Consider the following 26,978-nt stretch of genomic DNA (forward strand, 5'->3'; position numbering starts at 1 on the left):
TGTATATTTAATAAAAATAGCAAAATAAAAATAAATAAAATTCTTTTAAAAAAATATTTTAAATTTCAAGATTTTTATTGAGCTGTATATATGCACATATCTATTTGTATCAATCTATTTTTATATATATTAGCTGGAATTTTTTTTTTTTTTCATTGCTAGAATGTCTAAAATAATATTTTATCATATCTATTATATTAGATATATATTCATATAATACACACATACATATATGCATATAAAGTCATAATTTCAGCAATGCTCTTAATTACAAAAATTTAATTTTCAACATTTTATTTGCACTTTTCCATAGCTTCCCAAACATATACCCTATTCAAAACTGTACAGAAACATTTATGGCCAAACATCTAATTTACGCCGCCAATTAGGTTCACAACGCGATTCTTGTACCGTTTGGAAATATCCTTTTCAATATAGCTCTGTAACGCTCGGGTCTGAGCAATTAGTTCATCCAGGACTGGATTCAATTGCTGGCGCTGCTCGCGCAGCTCGACGGCACGCTGCTTCAGCACCTCGCGAGTCGTGCGCAGCTTCTCCACGGCTTTCGTCATCTGCTGCAGTTTGCTGGTCAGCAAATCGGCATATTTGGGCGAATGTTTCAGTTGGAAGAGGTGACGCGTCTGCTCATCCGAGGTCTTTTGTATGATCTTCTCAACATCGCCCAATATTTTGGTAATGCTCTCGCTGTCGTGTGTCGAAATGTTGTCCATCAGTGAGAACATTATGTTGCTGGACGAATCCAAGTGGTTCAGCTCATAGAGACGCATACGCAAAAATGCTTCCAGCTCGTGTATTTCGTCCAAAAACCGATCCCGATAGTTGGGCGAATCGAGTAGCGTGTAGGCCTGGTCACCTGTAATATTGGAAATTTATAGAATGTGGACTGAATAGAGTCCATTCTGAAAACAGACCTTTAGCTGTGCCACCATCCATGCCTGTTCCCTCAACCACAATGCCGTACTCCTCGACAGGTATGTCAAAGTTGATCTCGACGGCATTTGTTGGCGCACTTTCAATGCCCCAATCTATGTTGGCGCCGTCGGTTTCCTGGAAGTCGCCATAGTCAATCATTTCCGCTGAGACTGTCGAGGATGTTCCTCCATTGTCGTCAGTACCAAAGTCAATTTCATTGCCTTCGTTTTCTTTGCTCGAATTCGAGCCGCTGAAGTTGAGACGCAGCTCAGGTTCCTCAACGGCCAGAGGCGCTTCCTTATGAATGTACTGATAGACTGTGGTGTTTCCATGCTCCACCAAATGACGCAGAATGGGCAAACATTGTTGCTGTCCACTGAATTGGGCATATAAATCAATGCCTGCTTGCACTCTACCAATGTCCTGCAAGGACTTGGCGTACAGATCCGGTAGGCCTGCCAGCACTTCAATGAACTCGGCATGCAAGTTTTCGCCCTTTACGCCCAATTGTTCCAGCAAGGCTGCATGTTCTGCAAGCAGCTGTGCCTCTGGCTTATTCAGGTCGTGCGCGCGCTTCAAGGACTCATCGATTTGCTGCTCAAGTTTGAGCATCTGCTTTCGTACTCCAGGTATTTCGTAGTTTACATTGCGCACAAATATTTGCGCAGTCTCCGCGAGGTACGTGGCGTTCTTCTCATACAGACGGCAAACTTCCTGCCAGTCTTTCATACGCTGACTGCCATAGTTGCCAAATACGCTTTTGGTATCCTTTTCAGTTTGCTTGAGTATTTCGATAATCTCCTTGACATGCAAATAGTTTATATCTGCAATAAGGCAAAGGACATTAAGTTTTGGTATTGATAATATTGATGCACCTACTTGAACCAGATAACAACTTGATCAGCTGATCGTTGGCGGGCATGTCTTGCAGAGCATTGCTGATCTTGGAGTGTATGTCCTTGAGCGCGGCCTGAATATTTTTTGGAACAATACGCCTGCTCACAAGCCAGTCCTGGAGCTTCAACGTGTGAATGTCAATTGGTATTTCCGACTCCTAATATTTAAATGTAAATGAGATTATTCATACATTTTAAATTAATGCAGTTTAAATTCCTTTAGGCATACTCATTAGTTGGCAAAACAATTTAAACTTACATTCATTTTAATGTTGTTGACGTAGCTATTTGTATTAAGAGCTATCAGTGCTGGGACATTCACACGATTGTTCGATAGTCGTTATGAGTATTGCAGCTACGTCCAAACAGCTGATGGAAAACTATCGCTTGGTCGAAATACGCTTACTTGACACAGGAGCATCTACAATCTCTAAGCGTTCCGCTTACTCATATTTACAGTTATTGTTTAATATTCTAACTTGGATTTCATGCGCCAAACGATTTGTAAAATTGTTTTCAGAATATTGCAGGAAGCATTCAGATAATCGGCTATGTGCGATATTACTATATTATTATATTAATCGAAAATTATCGATTGTCAATAAGATATATTTGGATACGGTTGGCAACATAAATTTGGATCAGTTAACACATATTTGAAGAAATATTGGAGCTCTAGAAAAAACTGTATTCTTTTAAAAAATAAAATTCAATAATAAGGGGTATAAGTCTTTGGCATATACGAAAATGGTAATTACTTATCAATAATTAGTAAGTAAGTAAAAGTTTCAAAGCATTTAGTCGAAAACTCAAAAAACTTAAATTTTACTTTGTATTACTATTTCGTTTTATTACAATTGTATTCATTGGTTCTTTATATTTATATGCATATATACAAACATATTTATATAGAAGAGAAGTAATATATATACAATAGTATAGGAAGTCTGCTAGCTCTTTTAAAACACATTCGAAATATTCGGAATGGCGAACGTTTCAGTATCTTCTCTGAACATCTGCGAGACTTGAGCACTGGGAAGCACCTTCTGGGAACTTCCCGTCTTTGTTTTACGCCAGTGATCCCATTCATTGGGATGCATTCGCTTCTTATGGGAATGCATATTCGCATTTGAGTTGAATGTTCGGGGGCAGAACGGGCATTTATACAAGGGTTCTCCAGTGTGCTGTGCCATGTGCTCCTGGAATTGGAATATTATATACCATATATACACAAATATATCAAGTGTTCTTTACAAACCTTAAGACTAATATCTTTTTTGAAGGTTTTGCCGCACTGCTCGCAGGTGTAGATTGTATTTGAGTGCGAATAACGCTTGTGTCCAATGAGAGCGCGAGAGTTCTTACAACTCTTGCCGCACTCGGAGCAGATGAAGGTTTTACCTTCATCATTGTGGCGCCTCAAATGCTGCTTTAAGTTGTCCTCATCCTTCAGCCAGCTCTCGCAGTCGGGCCGTGGGCACTTAATTCGCGGCCCGCTCTCCTCGAAGTGCAGGCGGACATGCTTCTCGAAGACAGCTTTATCCTTGATCTCCTTACCGCACACATGACACACATTCGCCGCCTTTCTGTGCTGCATGCTAATGTGCACCTGCATGTGGTACTCGGTGGCAAAGCTATTGATTGAAATATTAATAAGTTGAAGTCTTTAATAATGAATATCTTTACTTACGCATTATGCTTTGGGCACTCGGGACAGATGAACTTGCGCTCGTTGGCTGGCACATGCGAGCCCTTGTGTAATTCAAGGAGATTGCTCCGTGAGAACCGTTTACCGCACTCCTCGCACTGGAAGTCGCACTCCTCGTCGGGCACATGGTGCACCAGCCAATGGGCGCGTAGCACGCTCGAATTGGCAAATACCTTGCCGCAGTCATTGCACCTGTAATAGTTCAAGCAGATTATCATATACAAGTATATTGGGCACTTTCTATAGAGATTAATTTACTTAATATATTCAGGATTCTCGTGGCGTCTTGCATGCTCTACGATTAGACAACGTTTGTTTAGTTTTCGCCCACAGCATTTCACATATGGCCGTTCGTCTGGGTGCTTATCTTTGAAGTGATCTCGAATGCCGTCGAAATCATCCGCCAGGAAAATGCACAACTCACAGCCCATTACGACATAGCGTTTTATCAAGTCCTCATCCTCTTTACAGAATGGGGGCCACTGCTGTTTCCTGAACGTCCGCTTTGCGGTTGTCTTACGCTTCTCATGGCCTTTTGATTGCGCTGACCTTTTCTCTTTGGTTCTTCGCTCCTTATCAATTGGTTCGGTATCACGTTTTCGCTTTCGACCACTTCGTGTAACAATAATGTCCACATCGTCCAATTGGTTCATGAATTCGTCGGGCGTCAGCCTTTCCAATTTTATTTCCGGCTTGCTATCGGTACCAACGTGCACATACGTTGCCATCTCCAGGTCAAGTTCATCTAAAGGATTTATGTTGACCTGTGTGCTAGTGCAGTCATTATTTGTATTCTCATCCACTGTGAGCTCTTCAGCCGGCATCATAACTTCCTCGGGCCACGGCGTATTCATCATATCCGGATCAGGATCCTGTTTGAATTTCGGGGCATTGGCAAAAATAAGCTGAGCCTCTTTTATTGATACATAGAACTGGTGGAACTCAGACACCTGTGTCCAGCACACATTGCACACGACTTTTGATATTGCATCGTTCGGGGAAACCTAAAATAGACAAATGCCTATGTCTATGCAAAAATTTCGAAATGTGAATAATCAATTTGGATTACCTCAAACCAAAAGTGCTGCCGTAGAACTTCCGCAACATTTGGGACGTTACCTTCGACACCTGCTTCACTGTTAAAGATTTGGAGGCACATCTGGGAACCACAACCCCGCAAGCATAGCCTACAAATTTGTGGTTCCATTTTAATAACTCCCTGTAAGGCTCTTCACGCCGCGCCAAGCGATTGAGATCTATCCGTGTACGCTGGCAGCAAGCGACCACCGTATATTTTGTTGTACAAAATTTATTAAGATAATTGTGATTAGAGATGTTGATATCGTATCAATTTATCGATATTTAACGTGACTATGGGCCGATATTCAATATATTATAAAAAAAATTATAATTGAAATTATAATATACAATTTACTCTTAAGTGACGCTAGCAAAGTAATAATTGATTAAATATAATATAAAAAAGTGTTTTATGGGCAGTTAAAAATACTGAAAACTTCTTCAGAGTTTGAAAGTTATTTGAGGTTTTAGTTCACTGATTATCGGTTTTTGCATGACGTGCATATTTAAAAATCTCCTGCTTCCAACTTGTACGAATAATCGAAATCGGCATTAAGAATTTACATCGATTAAATTAGCGAGAAGAGGAAAAATTGAGTTCTAAAAAATAAATGCGTTAAAGTGATAAAATTGAGAGAAATCTTAGCAGAATGAAGGTAAAAATAATACAAGAGGAGTTTCCAAGTATTTTACGTTTCGTTTACTTTAGCGCATCAGCGAGAAAAAGCTTGAGGCCTTTACGGTCGGTACATTTTCCAAGCGGCAATTGGTAAGTTCTAAGATCAATTTTGTGTGGCTTTTTATTAAACTTTCGATTTTACAGTCCAAAAAGGAATTAGAGGAGCAGAAAAAGAAGGAAGATGAAGCGGCTGCGGCCCACGTGAGTAAAAAGCGATTCATGATGGAAGAGTACTGTAATTGTTGTCTTATGTTTATGCTCAGGCCTTTAAAGAGTTTGTGGAGACCTTTCAAGAAGCGCCCACGGCCTCATCAAAGGTGTGGGTAAAGGCCGGTACATACGATGCGGGCTCCAGGCGAGAGGACAAAAGTGAGAAAGGCAAGCTATACAAACCGGGATCGAAACTGGTTGAAAGAAGCGCATCTGAAAAGGCGGAGGACTACGCAAAGCTTCTGGCATCTGATCTCAAGAAGGATCCCGCACCTCTCAAAAAGAAGAATCAGGAGAAGAAAAAGAGCAATTTAGAGTTGTTCAAGGAGGAACTGAGACAGTAAGATAACGGACTATCGAATTAACCACTTGGTTAACCGTTCCCTTATATCTTTGGCAGAATACAAGAAGAGCGCGAGGAACGGCACAAATACAAGCATATGGCGGTGGCGAGTGCCCCAGTGGCGCAGCAGCCACAACAACAGGCGCAAGCTCCGAGCACTTCTCAGTCTCAATCGGCCAATGCTCGAGATGCGGGCGGTTCATTTGACACCGGCGATCCGAATACAACGAATCTTTATTTGGGCAACCTGAATCCAAAGATATCTGAACAACAGTTAATGGAAATTTTTGGTCGCTATGGTCCACTGGCAAGCATTAAGATCATGTGGCCACGCTCTGAGGAAGAGAAGCAGCGTGGCCGCAATTGTGGATTTGTGGCGTACATGAGTCGCAAAGATGCTGAACGTGCGCTGAGGACTCTGAATGGCCGGTATATAATGGGATATGAAATGCGCCTGGGCTGGGGCAAGACAGTGCCCATTATGAATACGCCCATCTTTGCGCCGCAGGCCCTACTCGAGCTCACGTTGCCGCCACCACCGTCGGGGTTGCCTTTTAATGCTCAGCCGCCACCTAGCGAGGCGAATACATTGCCCAAGAAGAACTACAAGGACTATGACACCATTGAGGACAAGGAGAATATGGAAAGAGTAAGTCATATACGTTGTCCACCAGTATGAATTAATTGACAATATTTCTTTCACTTGCAGGTTCTAAGCAAGTCCGTCGTAAAAGTCTTTATACCGACTGAGAAGTATGAATTCATTAAAAAGTAATATTAGATTTGATTACATTGCATTTGCTGAATTTTAGATCTGTGCTCAATATTATACATCGCATGATCGAGTTTGTCATACGCGAGGGACCCATGTTCGAAGCCTTGATTATGAGCCGTGAAATGGAAAATCCACTCTTTTCATTTCTCTTTGACAACGAGAGTCCGGCGCACATTTACTATCGCTGGAAGCTGTTCTCACTGCTGCAGGGAGACACGCCCAGCGAGTGGCGAGAGCAGCAGTTCCGTATGTTCAAGGATGGGCCAGTATGGAAGCCTCCTGTGGCCAATTTCTACACGCAAGGCATGCCCGACGAGCTGGTTGTTGATCCCGATGCACCCGTTGTGCACAAGGGCGCCTTATCGAACGCGTAATTATTGTTATTTGTAACTAATTTATAGTGCTTTATTTATATTTCGCATCTAATTGCGCAGACAACGCGATCGCCTCGAAGATCTAATACGCCATTTAACACCAGAGCGCGCACGAATCGGAGATGCGATGATATTTTGCATTGAACATGCTGATGCAGCTGACGAGATTTGTGAGTGCATTGCTGAATCGTTATCAAACCAAAAGACCCTGGCTTCCAAGAAGATTGCGCGGCTGTATCTCATTTCTGATATATTGCACAACTGCACCGTAAAGGTGTCGAATGCCTCTTTCTTCCGCAAATCGTAAGTTAATGCTAACAAAGGGAAACCATTGCCCTGACTGATTTGGATCGCTTACAGCGTGGAAAAGCAATTGGTGGACATTTTCGAGAGTCTTCACAACTATTATTTGGCTATAGAGAGTCGCCTGAAGGCAGAGGGCTTCAAAACGAGAGTCTGCAATGTCATACGCACCTGGGAGGAATGGACTATTTACCCAAAGGATTTCTTATCACAATTGCACGCCATATTCCTGGGCCGTCAGGTATGCATTACATGCAGTTACTGTTAGTATTAGATTATAGACAGGGCAAACATAGTATCCATTGCAGACCACTTCACCAGCCCAAGCTGAAGAATCTCGCTCCGAGGAGGCCTTGGATGAGGACATTGACGGTGCTCCGCTCTCAGGAGAAGATAAAGACGATGAGGATTTGGACGGTGTGCCGCTTGATGGGGCTGCTTTGCTGAAGAGCGCTCTGAAACTTGCTCTACCGGACTCAGCGGTAGCTACGCAACAGCGAGACACACCGAAGCGAGAACAATATCATGATGAAATCGATGGAGTGCCCTGTAAGCGTTTGTCATAATGTGTATGGCACGGCATATATAATAATAAAAGTACTTTCAGTGGATGATGATCTGGATGGTGTGCCACTGGAGCAAATACGAAAATCCTCAGACACAAAGTCGCAAGCCAAGATGCCCGGATTTATACCATCCAAGTGGGAAACGGTTGACCCGCAACAAGTTGAGGCGCAGGCCATAACCACTAGCAAATGGGACACACTCGATCCACCAGATCCGCCAAAATTCTTCAGCTCGGATGAGGACAGCGATGGAGATAGTTCAAACAAATTCAATGATGAAAAGCGGCAAAAGCTTCGCGAAATCGAAGTCAAAGTCATGCAGTATCAAGATGAGCTAGAATCGGGAAAGAGACGATTGGAACCTGGCTGGTCAATGTCCGAACAGGTTGAATACTATCGCAAGCGTTTGCTCAAGCGGGTGAGTTGACTAAAAAGACGACTGGCATGCTTATCTAAACTATTCTCACTTATTTAACTCAACGTATCGTCATCCATAGAACTCTCCTACGAATTCTGTCGACTCGCCGTTGAGCTACATACACACAAAATCAAAGAGTATGCAGCGCAGTGAGAGTCCTGATCCCCGGCATGCGTCCAGTTCTTACTACAGTAGCAACTCTCGCTCCAGTCCCAACCCTCGCAGCAGTCGCAAGCGCTCCCACTCCCCATTGAGTGGAGGTGAGAGCAGTCGCAGCTCCAGATCTGCCAAGCGAAATCGCTCACGAAGCCAATCGGACTCGCCCAAGCGCTACTCAGAACGTTCGAGCCGCGCATCGCGTAGATCTCCGTCGCCAGCGTCATCCTATAGCTCACGTTCGAATCGACGCAGCGTATCGCCGGGGCGTCACCGGACGGACAAGCACAAGCACAAACATCGTCATTAAAGTTTTGCAGAATTCTTTGTAATTAAATCTTCATATTTTCAGTAATTCAAGTACTTTCATTTTCCGTTTGTTTGTTTTTTTTTTTATGCAAATAAATAAATCGTATGGGAATGGCGGAAGGTATCGAACGACCAGTTCTTGGTGAAAATGATGATGGTGTTGTAGGTTCAGTTCGCTATGAGGGATGCCTCATGCTTGTAGACTTCAATGACGTCTTCAATAATTTCCCACTGATTCTCTCGAGTAAAGTCCTTAACGAGCGGCTTGTACCACATGGAGGCCTCGTCCGACTCGTCGGTGAGTGGCACCTGCACGCCATATGTTTGCAGTGCCAGGGATAGACAGCCGATGGCCACGTGGGTGGGCTTGTACTTCAATATGTTCGCGCTGTGGTGAAAGTCCTGCAGGTACGAGGCGGCTGTCTTGGCAATCGGCACAGAGTTCCACACGTCCGTGCCCACCCAATCCTGCAGTGTCTTCATGTAGTACAGCAGGTACTGCACGGCCGCCAAAAAGAGAAAGCGCGTGATTAAATGGCTGCCTTAGTAGGGGACTCCAGGCTTACCTTGTGTGCCAGCTCGATGTTCAGATCAAAACTGAGGGTACGTGTTATCAGCAGCTCCGCCTGGACAATGGCATCGCGCATGGCCCAGTACTCGTCGTTCAGGTCCAGCGGAGCACTGTCGCGGTTCAGTGTGCAGTATGCCACGTTGATAACATCGCGGATTTTGACAGAGTCGTCGTCTTTGATTTTGCCAGCCAAGTAGAGCGAGGAGGCGGCTATTAGCTGCATATGAAACACACATAAGAATTCTGACAGCGAAAAGGATTCAATTGAACACTCACGAACTCGTCGTAGTCACTGGCTTTGACCTCCTTGAAGAAGCGATGGTAAACGATGGCGGCGCAGGCGGCTGTCAGGGGCTTCATCTTTAGCTTTGCCGCGCACTCGAAAATGTAGAGGGGCACTAGACCGGGTTTGGTGGACTTCCTGAAAGGTGTGTATATAATGCATACATGTGATTATCGCCAAGCGCTTTATGCCTGCAATTGGAGTTGCTGGCAGACGAGAGACTCACCGATAATCAATGGGTTTCATATTCTGTGCCTTGCTCGTCTCCACGTGCTGCTGTAACGACATCACATCCAAGACGTTTTTCATTTTATACAATCCGTAGTATTTTCTCAGTGATCAATCTCTGCGCACGGCCAAAAGCTGTAGGCGAGCTCGTCTCTGCGTATTCGAGTTTCGTTGGCCACTCACTAAACACGAAAAGCAATCAGCTAAAAGCCAAAAAGACAGAGAAGCAGACCACAATTTAGTATGATTCGATTGCAGAGAGTGTGTGTGGTTGCCTCAGATCAGCTGTCTGCCGTCTGCCAGCGATTGCTGAAATGCACTGCAGACGGAGACGGAAGGCAGGCCAGACAAAGCCGATGAAAATTTGAGAGCGTGTCTGCGACACGATTCAATCCGAAACCGGTTCGACGCTGGCCACCGTTGACCCACCGAGCGCACAGTGGGCAAAATTCACGAATTGCCTGGAATTTTCCATAGATGTAATCATATGCACGATATGAATGCTAAAACCATGTGCTTGTTTAAACAAATAATAATAATGAAATATTTAAAATAAATTAAGTTTTATAATTTTCAATAATAATAAGTCTTTGATATAGGTATTCAGATACTTCTAAATTGGAGATTTTTAGCTTAAGGAGTTGTCTATATCGATTCGATTATCGAGTTCTAGAGGGGAAAAAATAATAGCACATTAAAACTGTTGTCAGGAATTATTCATACTAGGAATTGGTATTGCTTTCAATTATTGGGATTAGAAAAAAATATTTATATAGAAAATAATAGCAAAATATATATATAAGAAATAAAAGATATTATATTGATGGGAGCTTTAATTAAATTTGGAGAGTAAAAAAAAAAAAATGTTAATTAGTTTATTTTCCTGTCTTGTATGTATTGTTGATTTAAAAATCATGTGGTTAAAGCATTTCTTAGGATGGGTACTATATTATATTTCGCAAAATTAAATAATAAATAATACTTTATTTTAAAATTTGAAAATTTTCACGAGTCAAATAAATAAACAACGATGCTGTATTAGAGATAAATGTTTATTTATTATGTATGTATATAACTAAAAGCTAATGGGTTTTAAATGGGCTGGTTAGGATTATTACTCTCGTACAAGTTGCGCAACTCCAAGTAGTTCGAATCCGCCTCACCAATTTAGCTAAAGAACATATCTAGATGAGCCGACAATTGCAAATAACATTTAAGGAAAAAGCTGCCCAAACACTCAACATCAATAACTCAGTGTGATCCGCCCCCCCGGTTCAGGTCAGCCACTCGTCACCCTTCATCCTTCGTGGTGCTCCGCATCAGTGTGCACGCTCGAACCGCTCTAAGCGCGCCAACAGGCAGGCTCACATTCAATTACATAGTATATATGTTATTATGATTAATTGCTTTATAAGATAGGGACTACAGTTAAAAGTATATACGAACGGCCTCCTCGGCATTCTGTTCGACCGGGCAATAGGGACACTTCAGAATGTGTCCGTTGCTGAGCTTGTGCAAGGCGTCCTTCGAGATGACATGGCCGCATGTCAGCTTCTTCGGTGGATTGTCCTCAGTGGTCTGCTGGCGCAGGATCGGGCAGGCGAAGATCGAATGAAACCGGAACTCAGGCTGCAGGTCTATCTCAATGGGCAGCTCGTCGCAGCCATTCCACATGGTCAGCACTTGGCGTGATTGCATCACCTGCTTGATATTTAGCAGGGCGGGCAGTGCGGTGCAGCCCGCGTTCACGACCACCGAGAGGGCAGAGTTTTTGCTAATGCCCAGCAGCTGGCAAGCGTCCTTGAGGAATGTGAACGATAGTTCGGTCCACATTTCCTGGGCCAAGAAGATCTTGTAGGGCGTCTTCTCCAGGCCTCCGGGCAGATAGATAAAGCTGGCCATCAAATTGGCAATCTCGTGCTCGTAGCGCACGGCAAACTTCTGGAAATTGTTCCGAGCATACAGGATGGCTTCGTGCTGGGACTCCAGGCCATAGGAGACCAGCTGCATGAATCGCATGCGATGCAGCCTGAACTCAATGAGCGAGTGCCGCTCGAGCAGCTGACTCGAATGGCGAACAGCCCACTTGAGGGCTTCGGTAAGATCTCGCTTTTGGATCTGTATCCAGATGTTGTAGATCTCGGCAAACTCACGCTCCGAGTCGAACACATCCTGGGCATCGCTGTCGCTCATTTTGCACTCCTTGATCAGTGTGCGAGCCACGTCATCCATGCCTTGGCGGCAGTAGTGTTTGGCAATCGCCTTGTTTAGTAGCATTAGGTTGTCCTCGTCCTGCAGCACGTCCACGCGCATCGTCGAGCTGAAGTCAGAGCTGAAATTGCGATCGATGGCCTTGCCAATCTTTGAAACAGAGCCATGGGAGTCGCGATGCTCCGTCGACAGCTTCTGCACGCGAACATTGCACTTGGATATGGCTTCTCTGATTATTTCCATCTGACTTTCGGTGAGACGCTGCGGAGCGGCTGGTTCTGTCTCCACCTGCATGTTTACAGTGTCGTCCATGGGATCGTCAGTGCTTCCAGTGCCAGGCGCGTTCATTTGTGTGCCCGTATTGAGTGTGGTGACCAGCATTTGTCCTGCATTGCCCAATACATTATCTAGCTCCGACATGAGCGACGCAACGTCTCCGATTTCGGCAGATGCAATCTCATGCAGTTGCTCCAATTTGCTCACAACGCGATCCAACTCCTTTTCCACAGTCACAATAGCCTCGTCGTCCATGATGTTCAACTCCGTCTGCGGCTCAACAATTAATTTGGTAAATTTGGAGCGACGCCAATCAACAGCGCGCATTAGATTTTCAGCCAATTACAATTTTCAGAGTCTCTACGTCTCTATTCTCTTGGACTAAGTCCAGATTTGCACTTCACTTTCAATGGACAAACAGCAATATAATAAGCAATTTTTTATTTTATTTTGACTTTGTCTACAATAATAACACAAAGAAGAGCACCATCACTACCAGAGTTGCCTTGCAAGACGCAATTAACATAGGCACTTGATTTTTTCAGACCCCAAGATGGCAGCTCTGGCGAGCGGAACAGCTGTTTTTAACATGGAACGCGACACAGACGAAATATGCGTTTATATACAACAATCCTTCATTTTCAGCTTACCCGAAATAGTTGCAATTTAATTATTTGATTTGTATTTATCTTGTTGATAAATGTCTATTGAATTAACTCATTATTTAGGAATTCACACAAATTAAGTACGCGCTGTCACTTTTAAGCCGGGCGAGTGTAGATACCAGGGCTGCTAAAATTGCCAATGGCTTGAAACCCAGTCGAACTCTACTGCAAGAGAAGAGCACGACCAACCACCTGCCTTGCCGATACCTGAGCTACACGTGTTTACGTAGTAAACACGTGTTTACGTAGTAAAATCATCAACCATTATGTTGGTTACATAATCATAATTTCATTATATTATTATTCAGATTTTTAATTAATTTACGCAGGCCACCTATATTAGCGTTTAAATTATGATATTAAACAAGGTTTTGTCTAAACGTTTTATAGCACTGTATTCACACCGATTTCAGTTTCGATAAATAGTGGCGGCAGACCAATAGATATCGTCTGATATATATTGATTTTTCGAACACACTTCATAACGACAAACACGTAGTTTGAATTTAGTATATAAGAGTTTTCGAATGGTTAATTTAAATTAAGGTAATTTTGTGTGTACAAAAAAAAAAAAAAAAGAGAAAACATGAAATGAACGATGGGCATTGCCGGATTTATGGATGTGCTCATCAATACAATTGCATAGAAAGTGTCACAAGTCAAGCGCAACATATGTATTTCTGTGTATTTATAAATAAATGATGAAAACATTTGTGAATTGTGCGACATTGACTTGTTACAATGCCCGTGACTCTAAAAATAACAAATGTGAGTGCTGGACATGGACAACGGAATGCCACTTCTTGACCACACCAATAAATAAGCCAACGTAGCCAAAAGTATTTAAAAATATTTAGCTTTGCCATGCGACTTGCTAAGTAGAGTAAAAAATAATGGCAGACGAGCCATGGGAAAATTTATGTATAAATGTATAGATTTATTTTATTGCACATAGAGCACTTTCGCTAGTCAATGGGCTCGAAAGCGAAATGAAAATTGTTACAGAGATGTGAAAAAAAATACGACGTGTGTATGTGTGTGTCTGCATGTTTACAGTCCAGAGAGCGGGCGATGGAAATGATAGTAAATGGGAAAACAAACAATAACAAATGTAGATACATATGTACATATGTACATTCACACTGTATGTATGTTTGTCACTATGAAAATTCCGTCTGGGTAGTCGAGCGAGCGAGAGAGGAACGGGTGCTTGCAGGAATTAGGTAGAGGGATAGGCGAGAGAGCGAGAGAGCCAGCGAGCGAGCGAGAGGAGGTGAGCTGTCAAAATACAGGCCGAACATATTGCAAATTATTTTGTCGTATTCGTTATATTTTAGTTTGTAGCCAACAACTGGCGGCAAATGCGGCAAAAATAACAGACAAACACCCAAATTATGGCCGACCGTGCGCCTTATGAATGCCCGCGACGACCGACTCGTCGACGTCGTCGTCGTCGTCGTCGTAGTCGTAGTCGCAGTGGTCCATGTCGTGATCGTGATGCTGTTTTTAAAAATTCGCTAATAGTTTCAAAATTTTGCTTGGCCAGTTCGGCAATAACATTGGAGCTTTGCGTAAGCAATCGTCGTCGTCGTTGTCAGTGAACCATAATTTTAATTTATGATATTTGCCTAAATCTTTTTGCATTATTTGTTGATTGCAAATAGGGAAAACTGTGCTAACATTTCAAATGCATAATTTACGGTTCACGGCGGAACAAGAATTATGAGACAGCCAAACACAATTCTGAAAAGTGTGAGCGCTAAAAATAAAATAATCGGGACTGCTTTTTATGTAATAAAAAAAAAATAAATAAAAATAATAAATATTTTTGTTTAATACTTAAATAAAATTTAATTGTGAATAGAGAAAGTGACAAAGTGCTACAAGTGAATTTAGAGTACAATTACAATTCAGAAATAGAAATTATATAAATATATAAAGTACTTAAAAAAATATATGTGTGATTAAAATTGAAATAAAATTTAATTGTGATCCGACAAAGTGACAATGAGCTTCAATAAAATCTATGCTAATTGAGAATAATACATTTTATAAATATAAAATATAATAAAATATATTTATAATATAATTCTTTTCAGATAATGCAATAATAGGACTACAACTCGAATAGAACCAACAAATAAAAATAACTAAAATAAAACGTAACAAAAATGAGCCAACGCCAAAGCTAACCTCAAGGAATCGAACACAATAAAACTCAGACACAACTGCAGCATCAGGTATATATACACATATATATATTCATAGCCGAGGACGAGTAGGGAGAAGGAACTGCGCCAGCAACATGTCCACAGCATCCGCCAAGCAGAAGCCACCACGCGCTGCCAGCGAGGAGAGCATGTCGCCCAAGAAGATGGGCGTCATTGCGCTGGTCACTGTGGTTGGCTGCGTGGCCATCCTCTGGCCAAAGGTGTTCCATCCCATGATGTTTGGCGGCACGCCGCCCAAGCCGAGCTACAAGGATCAGCCACAACGGGGCATGCCTGGCGGTGAGTCTGGATTGAATCAGCCTAACTTTTTGTCTTTATAATTTCATTTATTATTTATTTATTTATCATTGAATATTGTAAACGTGTATCTGTGTTGTTGTTGTTGGTGCTGGTGTTGTGGTTGACCAGGTTGCTGCGATGTCGTGCTTGACAGGGAGCAGTTCATGAATGCTTCGAAGCCCAGCGTCGAGCCATTCGGCCCCCATTTGTATCGCAAGCAGATCAATTTGTACACGGGCGAAATAAGTAGGTCTACAAATTTGGGGAAGTTTTTTATTTGAGTTTATTTGTCTGTTTTTGCTTTGACTAATGTACTAACGGTGCATTTGCTTAAATATAATTAACAACTAATATCACTGTGCTTATATATTCTCTAGTTTCACTTGTTGATTCATGTCTGATTAATTGAGTTCAAATTTACTGTAGGTCTACGTCAGGAACGGCCCGCCCACCTGCATCCGGAATCCATTTATCAGGCAATGCGTGAGCGTGGGCGTGCAATACCCGCCACGCCCACCGTGCCCATAGTGGAGCGCAAGACTTCGCCGAGTAATCCACCGCCGCGCATCGTCGACGGACGGGTGAGTTTCGACTTCGACTTTGACTTCCACTTCGACTTCCCATTCGATTTCGACTTCCAATTGGACTTCGAATTTCCACTTGCAGTTCGCTGCAGAGACTCGTCGCTTTTCGGCACTCGGTCGGCATTTGGTCTAAAGGGGGAACAGGGGAAACTCTGGGCATGAGACATCGGCCAGGTGCTATAAATAGATGCGTTTATTTTATTTGGATTTGGGTTTTGTTTTTATGACACTGCACGCAAATTGAAGGCAAAAGACAGCAAAAGAAATTATACACAAAAGCCAGAGTAAAGCAGGAGGGAAATGCGAAAGCAAGAAAACACAAAAAAAAAAAAAATAAATAAAAGAAAATATTGTTCAAATTGAACTTGTGCCAAATCCAATGCGCCACCTGCCCGCGCATCCAATTTGCTCGATTAGCCGAGCACAGATCTTGTAAAGAGCTGCCAGCGTTGCCGACCTTTAACATATATGCACATCTCTCTATCATATAGTGAGCACTATTTCATTTTGATAAGCAATCAAGTTAGATAATTGCATTAATATTTAAAATATTATGATTGATGCTTGCGCATTTCCATGACAAATTGTTGCAAATAATTAATTTTATTCTAGGATAGAGATAGAGATAGTTTCTCCTTCTCTGAATATTGTAGCTAGTTAAACTAAGAAATGTGTTCTAATAAAAACTTTGCGTTCTTATATTTTGTATGATATTGTACATAGGTATATGTATAAGATATTTATTGGACTATTTTAAACACATTTTATTAGGATATTTTTTTAATTCAACTCAACTTGAATTTGAATGTGTTATCAATTTTATTAATTTGTTTTATTTTATTTTATTTTTTTTTAATATCTATATTCTTTGAAATTTTTATACCCTGAACCCATTGAAAATGGGAAATCAGGGTATAATGGTTTTGTTGAAATGTATGCGCATATCGAGTTTATCACTAAAAAACGATAACTCATTCCGATACTTTTTTATCGATAAAAAACCTTATCGAAGATCACTTAAAAAATTATATCTCCTACATCTTTCAAGCTAGAGTCTCCAAATTTAAAATGTATATAAAGATGTATTTTATACAATTTCGGTTTTTGTTAAAATTTACCCCCCACCCCTAAATTCACCCCCTCACCCTCATCTTTGTAGAAGTCGTATATCAAATACTAGAGACTTGAACTTCGGTATACACATACATTTATACATCATGATTACGTTCTGAAAGTTTCATTACGATCGTACGTCTAGAAATTAAATTATTCAACAAATAAGTTCTCATAATATCGCCAACACTGCAGCGCAACCCAAGCTCAATCGCCTGTATATGCGTGTGTGTGTGTGTGTGTGCGTGTGTATGTGCGAATTATTATTGAAATATCAGTTGCTCGAAGGGTTCAGGGGATCTCGTAGTCGAGCAGTCTCGACTAGAGCTTTCTTACTTGTTTTGTATAATTTAGAAATTATTTGAGCGGGAGAACAAAAATATTTGAGTGATATACGAATTAATTTCCCTCTAATTTTATTATGGACGATTTGAATCTATTTCAAATGGGAAGGCAGTACAGTCTGTTGAAATTTCCATTTCATAAAAGGCAATAATAAACGGCCATATACAATAGATATTGTTGTTCAGGACGATGTATTTTAAATGCTGTTGAAGAAGAAAAGAAGACCAGTTTTTAAATAATTTATTTATTTATTTATTGTAATACAAGGCCAGCTCTGTAAAGGTCCAGGTATCTTTACTTATAAATTTTTATAATCAGAGCTATCTTCCTGGCTTAGTTATCTCTCTCTTCGAATTGTTTATCTAGAGTCCTCGCTTTTTTTTTTTATCTACTTTCCTAGCAAACTTTATATTTGATTATGTTAAACTTAATCATCTAAACTTGTTTATTCACTTGCTCACCTCAGCCGGGACCCATTCCTGGCATGCGACCGCCAATGGGCGCGGGCGCCTTCCACCAGCCACAGCAGCGGGCGGGCAGCAGCATGGGCTTCCTGATGCCACTCTATACGATCGGAATCGTGGTGTTCTTTGGCTATACGATTATGAAGGTATGAAATTGTTGATGCTACTCGAATCCAATAGTTCGCTAATGCCCAACTGTTGTTGCAGATTGTTTTCAAGAAACAGATACCGAATGCTCCATATGGGCCCGCTCCAGGGGATCCCAGCTTCCGCCGTGATGTCTTCGAGCAACAGAATCACAGTCAAGTGGAGGACTTGAATGGCACCAAATTGGGTAAGCTGCTGTTTTGAATATATGTATAGACCTTAGACTCTACATAGACCTCTTCTAGTTGCACAATACTGCATCCACACTCACACACACACACAAACACACATATACGCACACACTCATATACACATATACAGGCACACGTACTTAACTCATAATCAATGCTAATCAAATCGTGCATTTGTTTTTTTTGTATTTTTTTTTATTTTTTGTAATATTGTATTTTGCTGCATTGCGAAAAGGTTGGCGTGAACATCAGACAAGTAAGCTAGAAATACTTTTGATTTATTATTTGAGAAATATACATATATAGAACTTGGATTCTTGATCGATGCATCATGAGCGATGTTTTTGTTTGCTCCGTTCAGTTTTTTAAGATATGTCCTCGTCATTTGACTTAGCATCTAGCCGAGTGCATCAATCAATCAGTGTTGTATATGTAATTGTATGTGTGTATGTATGATGTATGTATGTATGTATGTATTTGTCTACTAATACACTAGCCATAACCAAAGCCGCAAACCGAACCAAATCATTTGAGTAGTTAGAGGGAATTCTTCATATTCCAGAGTGCAAATACACAATTTTTGTTTTGTTGATAATCATTTCTTATTTGCTGTACATAAATGATGAATGCTGTTTCGTTGTCCTCGACGATCCTCAATCAACATAATTGTTAGTTAAAGCAAATCCTACGACCACTTTCTAGGAACTGCAACGAGTGCAGCGAGTGCGACGGCAACGGCGAATGGCAGACGCAACGACAAGGAGCTCTACAACGCCACCTTGTCGGCCACGGAGCTGGCCACGAATCTGTCCAGCACACTGAAGGCCCATCAGCAGCAGTGCCACGCGCCCAAGTCCCTGGCCGAGGTGGAGAAGACGCTGTTCAATAAGGAGACGGAGCAGCTGATGGAGATTGAAAAGCTGCGCAAGAAGCTCGAGGATACCGAACGCGAGATGGCCAAGTTGATAGCCGAAATGAACACCGATCAGTACGAGGCCAAGGTTAGCATCCAAACAGTAGCGCTAGCTGGAATTGGTGGTCCCCCGCACCCACCGTAGCCCCCATCCAGAAAAAGAGAAAAATGAATCTCCATTGACTCCATACACACATTCACATTATTTACTTTACTTTTAATCTATATTTTTAGTGTATCCCGATATCACCGATATTAATATGCTATCCTCTCTCTATATACACATATACATACATATCTCTTATATTCTTTTGTATTCTCATTTATTATTCAAGATGATTGCTATGAAGTTTCTCAAGCGGCAGCAAAATTTCTAATGCAAACCCAACATTTTAGTTACTATCAGATCACAGAGAATAGACCAAACTAAGTACAAGTCATGAGTTCGTTTCTAATTTTGATTTCTAGAGATTGTCAATCCCAAAACCCTTTACTTGTAAATGAAACCTGTAGCTAAAAAGTCAGTTCAGCTCTTGAGTTGCATGCCTTTCGGGCCTTGCCTCATTCAGCATTGTCTCTCTCTGTCTCTCTTCGTCTCTGTTGCACTTGCTTCGACTGTTGCATGCTTAGGCCTGTTCTGTCTCTCTCTTTCGCTGTCAAACTGTTTCTTGTCTTACTAACTCTTGCTCGTCTGTGATCGGCATGCCAAACTCTAGATAAACTAACCAAGCACAACTAACTAAGGTTTAACTAATAAGTAGCTCTATCTCTCTCTCTACTACCATATTGAATTAAATTTATATGACGGGGACATATTTTATAAAAATGAAAACGAGCTTGGAAATAAAACCTATATATACATACATATATATGTGCTATATCAATGATATCAATTCATAGAAAGTCTTTTCAATCATGCCAAATCGCAAATCACAAATTCATATTGAAACATGCCAAAGTTCTGAGCCAAATCTAATTCTTCGTTTTCATGTAACACGTGTATATTACATATATACATATATCTCTTCCCATTCCAAAAATATATTTATATCCCAAAATATAAAATATTAGTTGTAACGGCTATACAAGGTCTTATAGACGCTGCCGATGAGCAATTGAACGTGCGAGACGTGCAAGGGGCGAGGATCGAAACTGAAACTGAAACTGAAACTGAAATTGAAACTGAAACTGATTTGAATAAGGTTAGAGCCGACGAATGGGCCCGCAGCAATCGTTGAACGTTTTGATTTAACTCTTTTATTTTGTTAACTCTGTTTTATTTGTACTTTAACCCAGCCAAGTAACCGAAACATTTACGACTTTGTGTTTGAGTAAATATTGTTACTGTTTATTTGATTAAATTGCTTAACAATTGTTAAATGTTCTTCTTCTAGTTGAGCTCAAGAATATATATAAATATCTGTTCAAAAAATGCTCAATTTGTTTGTTTGTCTTTCGATGCAATTTGTGACTTTATTCGAATTCTAATTCTCGAACATTATTTTCGCACAGCAACCAGACGACATCGAAAAAACGAATTTGACAAATGTAGAAAACCAAAACATTTCCAATGGGCATACAGCTAACGACCAGCAGGGTATCACAAAGTCGAGCAACACCAAACAACAGCAGCAGCAGAAGAAGCGACGCGACATCAGCGCTGAGCGTGAAATGACGGTAAGAATCTGATTTGACATTTGCATCATTATAATATTATTTGATATATATGTATATACATGTATGAGCTGCAGGTTCTTGGCATGGAGTTAACAGCTAGTTGTGAGGGCGGTCAGAGGTGGACCGGACGCCCTCCAACACCTGTTTATCGCGCATCCAGTGAACATGTAAGTGGCTCCGCTCCGTTCGCACCTGCCACAGTCAAAGAAAGTTCCAAGCAGCGAAACCCTTTGAAGCCGTTCTCAAAATCGTCATATCTCTTATCTGTAACTAATTGAATTCCTCCTCTTCCATTGCAGTCCAAATTGGAAGAGAATCTACCCGAGCCGCAGTCCATTTACTTGGAAGGCGCCTTGGGTCACGACTCGCAAATTTTGGTAGCCGATTCGCAAACGAAACGCGAAGAGGTCTATGACTCGGAGCTGAATGGATCATCTGAGGAGCCGGCTGTAAGTATAATTTGAATAATATAATATTTATATTCATATTAATATTTAAATTACTCTGATATTTCAGGTCATACTCAGCAGCAAGATGACGTTATCATTGATTAATTTGGATGCAAATCAACAAAATGGTAGCGATAGCAAGCAGGAAATCGAAAGTCCCCTGGCTGATGATATTGAAATAATTGGACACGACGAACGCTAGGAAGTCTCGTATATATATGTACAATGCAATGCAAGCTATATATATGTATATATCTATATATATGCCCATTTTCAAGTTTTTTTTGAAAACACACGGTTGAGGATATGAGTGAAAGTTAAGCGTGAATGTTATGGACTGATTAAACAAAGCGAAATCCTGTTGGTAATTTGGCATTTGATTTATATATATATGTATACATATATATATATGGCATATGTATTGTGTGTTTTGATATCGATTTTGTTCTCGAAATCAGTTTAGTTTTTTTTGCTTTGTATCTTTGCATCTGTTCGGTCAATTGAACATCTAAATGTATGCCAAAAAGAATTCATTAAATGGATATTCATACCTCCTAATTAAATTACATGTATATTTTTAGTTGAAATGCAAATTAAACTAGTCTACCGCCATCGATTTAAGAACTAAAGCATATTCACTCTGCAAATTCAACAACTATTGTAAACAACAATTTTCGACATTAATTACATCCTCCATAGAAATCCATACTTACATATAACTTTCGATTGCACCTCATTATGAAACATTAAATTAATTTTAGTAGCACAGTGTTTTGGGAATTTAATTTAAAATGAATATGTGTAAACTGAAAATAAATTTTTATCTTGATTTGACTCGAACTGGTTTTATTAGACTATTCGTTTGCTAAAATTTAACATAATTTTAATATTCAAAATTTAAAAAGCCCGCCAGTTTATGTTACAGCATTTAATGTGCTATCTGCATGTTAAACTCAAAGTGGCATGTTATTAGAAATGTTAGTAAACTAAATGCGTAAGTGCCCGCCAAAGTTAAAATCGGATGCTTAACACATACTGAGTCCTTTAATAGTGCCGCTGACCACTGAGTTTATTGACAGAGCTGATTTAGCTTTAAAGGGAATTAGGTAAAGAAGTTTGAGTTTGCTATATTAGCTTCATATGCCTTATTATTATACTATTCAGATAAATAAATCAACTAAAATAAAGTATTCATGCAAGTTTTATTCTTTATATACAGATAAATTTTAATTTTAACTTCATATTTTCACTACAGGATATTTTACAGGGTATTTTAAATGTTTAGTGCTGTCTAATGCAGTAAGTCTGTTAGTTAAGCATTGCTCAACATTGCCGGATTGGCGCTCGGGTTGTTGTCTCCGCTTAAAATTTGAAATGAAATGGCTGTTGGATTTCAGCGATATTCTGTTCAAAATGCAGGATCTGTATTTAAGCATATAAGTCAGTATATCATCGTGCATGCATGGGGGTCACACATTTTGCGTATTTCATGAGGCGCCACCAGATGCAACAGCCGAATGGTTCATAAAACATGTAGTGACAGACGCTACTGCCGGCTGTTGCTGCCGCTGTGTGTGGACAATGAAAACGAGAACGACGGTAAATGTGCAGTGTTTCCGCTGTGTGGGCATGTTAACTGCAGGAGCGAAAGGGAGAGAATGCGGAGGTGGCGGACACCCAAACAAGCAGGCGAATCACGAAACACGAAACAAACGCAAATCCTTTTTATCCATTCAATATGCATATTTACAAGCAAACAAACGAATATAAATGCACGCACACAGACGAACGCGCCGACACACACAGCCATACACACGCCGCGAAAGGGGTAGAGGAGCAAGCGAGACAGTGCGAAGGCGGCTGAGCAATGCTTTTGTGGTTTATTTTTTAAATTGAATGAAACGGCATGGAAACGGCCATTATTTTATATTGTCTAGCATAATACGATTGTCTCACATGGTAAGGCCATTTATTCGCGCAAAATATGCAATTTCATTATGATGCTGAAATTAGGTGTGCCATTGCTCTCGCCTGCTGCTCGCTCTGTCATGCAATTAAAATTGTTGACGAGCAAGAAGAAGCAGCAGCAGCAGCAGCAGCCGCAATAGCAGCAGGAGAAGAAAAGGAGAACAAGAATTCAATTTTTGTGACAGCAGCGCCCTCCATCGGCCAGATATTGTCAACAGCTACTCATAGTGAAAATCCAATAAGCAGCTCCTTGACAACAACAACAACAACAACAGCTACAGCAACAAGCACAACGTATTGTTGTCGCCATTTTGTACCTTCGTATTCCATTTGTACTATTTGTATTGCACGCAGCGCTGGTCACATTGAATTGATTTTGAGCAATTTTTTCACTTCTCAGTGGAGGATAAAATATTATAAGCATATGCGCTGGATGATTGATTTTATTTTAGTTTTTGAAATATATGAGTAATATTAATTCATATAATGATGAATAATTTTAATATTTTTAATATATATACATATTTCTTTATTTATTTATGTATTTATTTATATTTATTTATTTATATTGGTATGTATTTATTTATATTTGTACTCTATATTGTATTTTGAATATTTATTTTTTACAAAAGTGAATTTTTAATTTACAGTGTGCAAACGAGTGCTTAACAAATATTTATTGAAAAACTTTCTTAGTTTCATTGATTGATTGACTTTCTTTTATTTTTGCAGTTAAATTAAAGTTCCGAACGCCTCCAAAATTCGTTCTCTCACATAAGGACTAAAATTCTCTTATATACTAACTTGCATAAACTCATTCGGCTAATCGGAAAGGATTTGTAATTTAATTGCTAAAACAATTTTGTAACTATATTTGTATAATAAATACACGTCAAGTCTCATTAGAATTGTTAATAAGGCAGTTATTGTAGCCAGCAATTAAAATGGTAATTGGAATGTTTGATATTTGCGCATGATATTTATTCAGTTTAAAGTGCATTTGTGATTCGTCGGCTTGGAGTTCCGGCGAGGCAAGAGCTATTACTCAAGATTCCCTTAGCTTTCTTGACATTTTTTATTGCATTTTTATGTCAACGGCAGCTGCTGCTGCTGCTACTGCCTGCCTGCCTAGCTCCTGCCCGGCTCCTGCCCCACTCCTGTCACCCTGATACGCTTCAAGTCGAAGCTGTTTGTGTATTTCTGTCAATTGTGTTGAATCGAATTAAAGTGTAAGTCAATGCCAGGTGGTGCTGCTGCTGCTGCGGCTACGGTGCTGCCGCTCACAAGCGAAAGCCACAGCGGCCAGCAGCCAACCGCAGAGGAGGACAAACCAGCCCAAGCGCAGGGTGTTCAGATCTAGGGCCTTAAAGCCCAGCGAGTTATCGATCAAGTGGACATAGCCCGCCTTGAGGGCGTCATTGAAGTCGGAGACGACCCAATGCTGAAATAGGCCAATGCTCTGTATACGCATGATGAAGTGCTTCAGGGGTGATTCGAGGTGCGAGTCCCGGCGCATGGGGTAGCCAATGACAGGTGCGCCGAGGCAGACGGACGAAAACCGAAAGATGGGCTTCATGGCATACTGCTGTTGCAGCGTGAAGAAATCCCAGCGCTCGACCGTGAAGGGATAGGAATAGCTGAGGTTGAAGCTAAGCAATGCGCTCACCTGTTCACCGGCCTCGGAGGCAACGACAAGGCGGGACACCTGCTGCAGCAGGTGGGGCGGCACCTGCTGCAAGACCATCTCCACCTCGTGATGCTTGACGAGAATTTTCTGCTGCTGGGCAATGAGCTGCTCAAACGTGTCCACCTGCTCGCCCACCAAGGTGGTGGTCAGGAAGCTGCTCAGCTGATTCGAGTACCAGTTGGTCACAACGAAACCCAAAACAGAGAGCTGCAACGCCACAAGGAAGTAGCGAACCGACGGCCCATAAATGCGTGTGGGCGAGCTGAGAAAGAGCAGTTGAGCGAGGCCTGCGAACAGACTCTGCATGGCACGCAGTCCCTTGTTCTCGTTGGGCCCGGGACTCAGAAAGTAGAGGACGAGGCTCACGTAGAGCACGGCAGCCAGCAGCAGGAGCCAGCTGTTCCATTGGAACGGACGCAGCAGGTACATGAAGCGAGGAATCTCATTCCGCACCGGCATAATCAGACAATTCTGGGCTATGTGCAGCGGGTAGCTGAGGATGCCCAAATTCCGATCGATGCCCACATAGGGATGCATAGTGATCTCCAGCTGGTGCTCGCCAATGAGCTCCGTGATGCGACTCATGTTGACGCTGCTGTCGATGGGCAGAGCCTGGCCGCCGTTGCTCACGTGCAGCAGCACGTTGTGTCTATGGAAGAACTCCGCCAGGACGCGATAGCCGTAGCCGCGAATGAGCTGTAGACCCGTGCGCTTGTCCTGCAGGCGAAACACTCGAGGCAGGTCATTCTCCGCCGGCGTAGACACCACATATTGCTTCAGATCTCGTGGAGCAGCTGGAAAGAGGTGCTCCTCCTCTGCCTCCCTATCCAGATGCCGCTCAAAGTAACGCACCGTTGGGTACGGTGTATATCCGTATACCCTTTGCTTGTGCAATACCAGAACTCGCAGGAACTGCAAACTCCACAGCTTGAGAAACACATTTCGTAGAGCCACTTCGTTTCTCTGAGCCGCCAGATAAACCACAAGGCGACTCTGTCGCAGCTTCCTTAAACGTTCATCCAGATGCCACCAGATCTGCTCCTCGGTGCTGTGGCAGAACAGAAGACTCAAGGTGTCCGTCTTGATGTGATTTCTCAGTGGATTAAACGGATCCGGCTTCCCCTCAGTGCCATCGAAGATATAGCTGGAGCTGCTCAGGTTGTTGTGCAGCCAGCGCACCAAGTCATCCATCTGCTCTCGCTGCACATGGCGACTGGTGAAGATGGGCGTGGTCGTCCATCTCTGTTGGCCAGCTGCGCGCCTTGCTATCTCCTGCATAAAGCTAAAGTTGTGTGGCAACTCCTGCTGAGCCATGGCCCGGGTAAAGGACAGTAGAAGCGGCAGAAACAGCAGCAGGTGAAGTAGTTTCTTCGTCAGCTCCATGGCTGCGAGTGGACTATGCGAAAGGACAGTCTGGACTTTATAGCGGAGCTCGCCCAATAGATTTAATTCAATTTAATCGCGCTGCTAATTGAACTTATCTGCGGGCATACGAATCTACCTGTCTGCACACTTATGCAATTATCCGCAATCACGGAGCGCAACTAATTGCAGTCCGTAAGTGTGTAATAGCTGCTAAGCTAATGGACGGGATAAAGCAAGCCAGGATAATGGCCAAATATGAAAGGGAATTGACAAGAAGTGACTCAATTAAGCTGATAAATTAAGCGATAATCTGGAAAAATTATCATGTGACCCTCTAATAAATCAATTATATACAGATCCAGCAGTGATATATCAATATATCAGGAATATTATATTTTTTTAATACTATTTTCACACTTAACAAATGTATAAAAATAAGTCTGATTTAATTTTGTAGGTAGTCGAGAAGTGAACACATTCAGATTGTATGTTTTCATTCTAAATAATTCAAGGAACTTATTTTTATTGGTCGAGAGTGATTCACGATGTGCTGGCTCTATATACAATACAATAGTGCAAGT

The 26,978-nt window shown here is 41.6% G+C and overlaps 7 protein-coding genes across 33 annotated transcripts; 2 read left to right on the forward strand and 5 right to left on the reverse strand.

Moving 5' to 3' along the window:
* Nucleotides 1–277: 277 nt before the first annotated feature.
* Nucleotides 278–2,363, reverse strand: LOC108654198 (CDK5RAP3 protein homolog). Its single transcript, XM_018105339.2, has 4 exons — nt 2,089–2,363; nt 1,813–1,987; nt 933–1,757; nt 278–874 (listed from the first exon to the last, which is right to left on the reverse strand). Exons 1-4 carry the CDS (start codon nt 2,092–2,094, stop codon nt 369–371), a joined length of 1,512 nt encoding a protein of 503 aa, XP_017960828.1. The 5' UTR covers nt 2,095–2,363; the 3' UTR covers nt 278–368.
* A 344-nt stretch (nt 2,364–2,707) lies between these two features.
* On the reverse strand, nt 2,708–4,907 carry grau (grauzone). The gene is made up of 5 exons (XM_018105313.3): nt 4,607–4,907; nt 3,796–4,541; nt 3,520–3,729; nt 3,088–3,463; nt 2,708–3,028 (listed from the first exon to the last, which is right to left on the reverse strand). The coding sequence occupies exons 1-5, from the start codon at nt 4,742–4,744 to the stop codon at nt 2,789–2,791; spliced, it is 1,710 nt and encodes a 569-aa protein (XP_017960802.1). The 5' UTR covers nt 4,745–4,907; the 3' UTR covers nt 2,708–2,788.
* Nucleotides 4,908–5,178: 271 nt separating this feature from the next.
* Nucleotides 5,179–8,801, forward strand: LOC108654194 (U2 snRNP-associated SURP motif-containing protein). 2 transcript variants are annotated; one of them, XM_030382183.2, is made up of 12 exons: nt 5,179–5,273; nt 5,327–5,386; nt 5,441–5,497; nt 5,560–5,846; nt 5,907–6,498; nt 6,559–6,602; nt 6,662–6,994; nt 7,059–7,301; nt 7,359–7,542; nt 7,610–7,850; nt 7,909–8,285; nt 8,365–8,801. In XM_030382183.2, exons 1-12 carry the CDS (start codon nt 5,268–5,270, stop codon nt 8,749–8,751), a joined length of 2,811 nt encoding a protein of 936 aa, XP_030238043.1. In that variant the 5' UTR covers nt 5,179–5,267; the 3' UTR covers nt 8,752–8,801. The 2 variants fall into 2 exon arrangements, with proteins under 2 accessions (XP_030238043.1, XP_017960801.1); XM_018105312.3 differs by having other exon boundaries at nt 5,181–5,273; nt 7,598–7,850.
* On the reverse strand, nt 8,748–13,138 carry koko (cyclin Q). Of its 2 annotated transcripts, none has more exons than XM_089262328.1 (5): nt 12,979–13,138; nt 9,831–9,969; nt 9,598–9,742; nt 9,317–9,538; nt 8,748–9,248 (listed from the first exon to the last, which is right to left on the reverse strand). In XM_089262328.1, exons 2-5 carry the CDS (start codon nt 9,911–9,913, stop codon nt 8,919–8,921), a joined length of 780 nt encoding a protein of 259 aa, XP_089118454.1. In that variant the 5' UTR covers nt 9,914–9,969; nt 12,979–13,138; the 3' UTR covers nt 8,748–8,918. The 2 variants fall into 2 exon arrangements, with proteins under 2 accessions (XP_089118454.1, XP_017960832.1); XM_018105343.3 differs by having other exon boundaries at nt 9,831–10,035; nt 12,970–13,138.
* On the reverse strand, nt 10,871–12,870 carry Sou (required for meiotic nuclear division 5 protein souji). Its single transcript, XM_018105341.3, has one exon. The coding sequence runs from the start codon at nt 12,644–12,646 to the stop codon at nt 11,261–11,263; it is 1,386 nt and encodes a 461-aa protein (XP_017960830.1). The 5' UTR covers nt 12,647–12,870; the 3' UTR covers nt 10,871–11,260.
* Nucleotides 13,139–13,378: 240 nt separating the features above from the next.
* Nucleotides 13,379–22,211, forward strand: RIC-3 (RIC3 acetylcholine receptor chaperone). 25 transcript variants are annotated; one of them, XM_018105315.3, is made up of 12 exons: nt 13,380–13,530; nt 15,084–15,494; nt 15,624–15,740; nt 15,921–16,075; nt 18,003–18,146; nt 18,208–18,334; nt 18,574–18,594; nt 19,041–19,339; nt 20,764–20,928; nt 21,003–21,095; nt 21,228–21,377; nt 21,445–22,211. In XM_018105315.3, exons 2-12 carry the CDS (start codon nt 15,290–15,292, stop codon nt 21,577–21,579), a joined length of 1,611 nt encoding a protein of 536 aa, XP_017960804.1. In that variant the 5' UTR covers nt 13,380–13,530; nt 15,084–15,289; the 3' UTR covers nt 21,580–22,211. The 25 variants fall into 25 exon arrangements, 24 of the variants coding, with proteins under 24 accessions (XP_017960804.1, XP_017960812.1, XP_089118451.1 ...); XM_018105323.3 differs by lacking the exon at nt 19,041–19,339 and adding an exon at nt 20,323–20,453; XM_089262325.1 differs by lacking the exon at nt 19,041–19,339 and adding an exon at nt 20,341–20,453.
* A 1,971-nt stretch (nt 22,212–24,182) lies between these two features.
* On the reverse strand, nt 24,183–26,844 carry Ir51b (Ionotropic receptor 51b). Its single transcript, XM_018103444.3, has one exon. The coding sequence runs from the start codon at nt 26,413–26,415 to the stop codon at nt 24,580–24,582; it is 1,836 nt and encodes a 611-aa protein (XP_017958933.1). The 5' UTR covers nt 26,416–26,844; the 3' UTR covers nt 24,183–24,579.
* Between the last annotated feature and the right edge of the window lie 134 nt (nt 26,845–26,978).

Source organism: Drosophila navojoa, chromosome 5 (assembly GCF_054131105.1).
Source record: "Drosophila navojoa isolate 15081-1374.11 chromosome 5, UAZ_NAV_1.0, whole genome shotgun sequence".
Taxonomy (NCBI): Eukaryota; Metazoa; Arthropoda; class Insecta; order Diptera; family Drosophilidae; genus Drosophila; species Drosophila navojoa.

Bases quoted from the DNA above. Each gene is read 5' to 3' on its own strand.
- Sou (XM_018105341.3), bottom strand. From the start codon at position 12,646: ATGCGCGCTGTTGATTGGCGTCGCTCCAAATTTACCAAATTAATTGTT.
- grau (XM_018105313.3), bottom strand. From the start codon at position 4,744: ATGGAACCACAAATTTGTAGGCTATGCTTGCGGGGTTGTGGTTCCCAG. The intron at 3,730-3,795 runs GTAAATTAATCT...GAACTATTACAG, and splicing joins GAGAATCCTGAATATATTAA to GTGCAATGACTGCGGCAAGG. The intron at 3,464-3,519 runs GTAAGTAAAGAT...TTCAATCAATAG, and splicing joins GAGTGCCCAAAGCATAATGC to CTTTGCCACCGAGTACCACA.
- koko (XM_089262328.1), bottom strand. From the start codon at position 9,913: ATGAAAAACGTCTTGGATGTGATGTCGTTACAGCAGCACGTGGAGACG. The intron at 9,539-9,597 runs GTGAGTGTTCAA...TTTCATATGCAG, and splicing joins CCAGTGACTACGACGAGTTC to CTAATAGCCGCCTCCTCGCT. The intron at 9,249-9,316 runs GTAAGCCTGGAG...GCGGCCGTGCAG, and splicing joins ACATCGAGCTGGCACACAAG to TACCTGCTGTACTACATGAA.
- RIC-3 (XM_018105315.3), top strand. From the start codon at position 15,290: ATGTCCACAGCATCCGCCAAGCAGAAGCCACCACGCGCTGCCAGCGAG. The intron at 19,340-20,763 runs GTTAGCATCCAA...ATTTTCGCACAG, and splicing joins CCGATCAGTACGAGGCCAAG to CAACCAGACGACATCGAAAA. The intron at 20,929-21,002 runs GTAAGAATCTGA...TATGAGCTGCAG, and splicing joins GCGCTGAGCGTGAAATGACG to GTTCTTGGCATGGAGTTAAC.
- LOC108654194 (XM_018105312.3), top strand. The intron at 5,498-5,559 runs GTGAGTAAAAAG...GTTTATGCTCAG, and splicing joins ATGAAGCGGCTGCGGCCCAC to GCCTTTAAAGAGTTTGTGGA. The intron at 6,499-6,558 runs GTAAGTCATATA...TTTCACTTGCAG, and splicing joins ACAAGGAGAATATGGAAAGA to GTTCTAAGCAAGTCCGTCGT.
- Ir51b (XM_018103444.3), bottom strand. From the start codon at position 26,415: ATGGAGCTGACGAAGAAACTACTTCACCTGCTGCTGTTTCTGCCGCTT.
- LOC108654198 (XM_018105339.2), bottom strand. The intron at 1,758-1,812 runs GTAGGTGCATCA...GCCTTATTGCAG, and splicing joins CAAGTTGTTATCTGGTTCAA to ATATAAACTATTTGCATGTC. The intron at 875-932 runs GTCTGTTTTCAG...CCAATATTACAG, and splicing joins GGATGGTGGCACAGCTAAAG to GTGACCAGGCCTACACGCTA.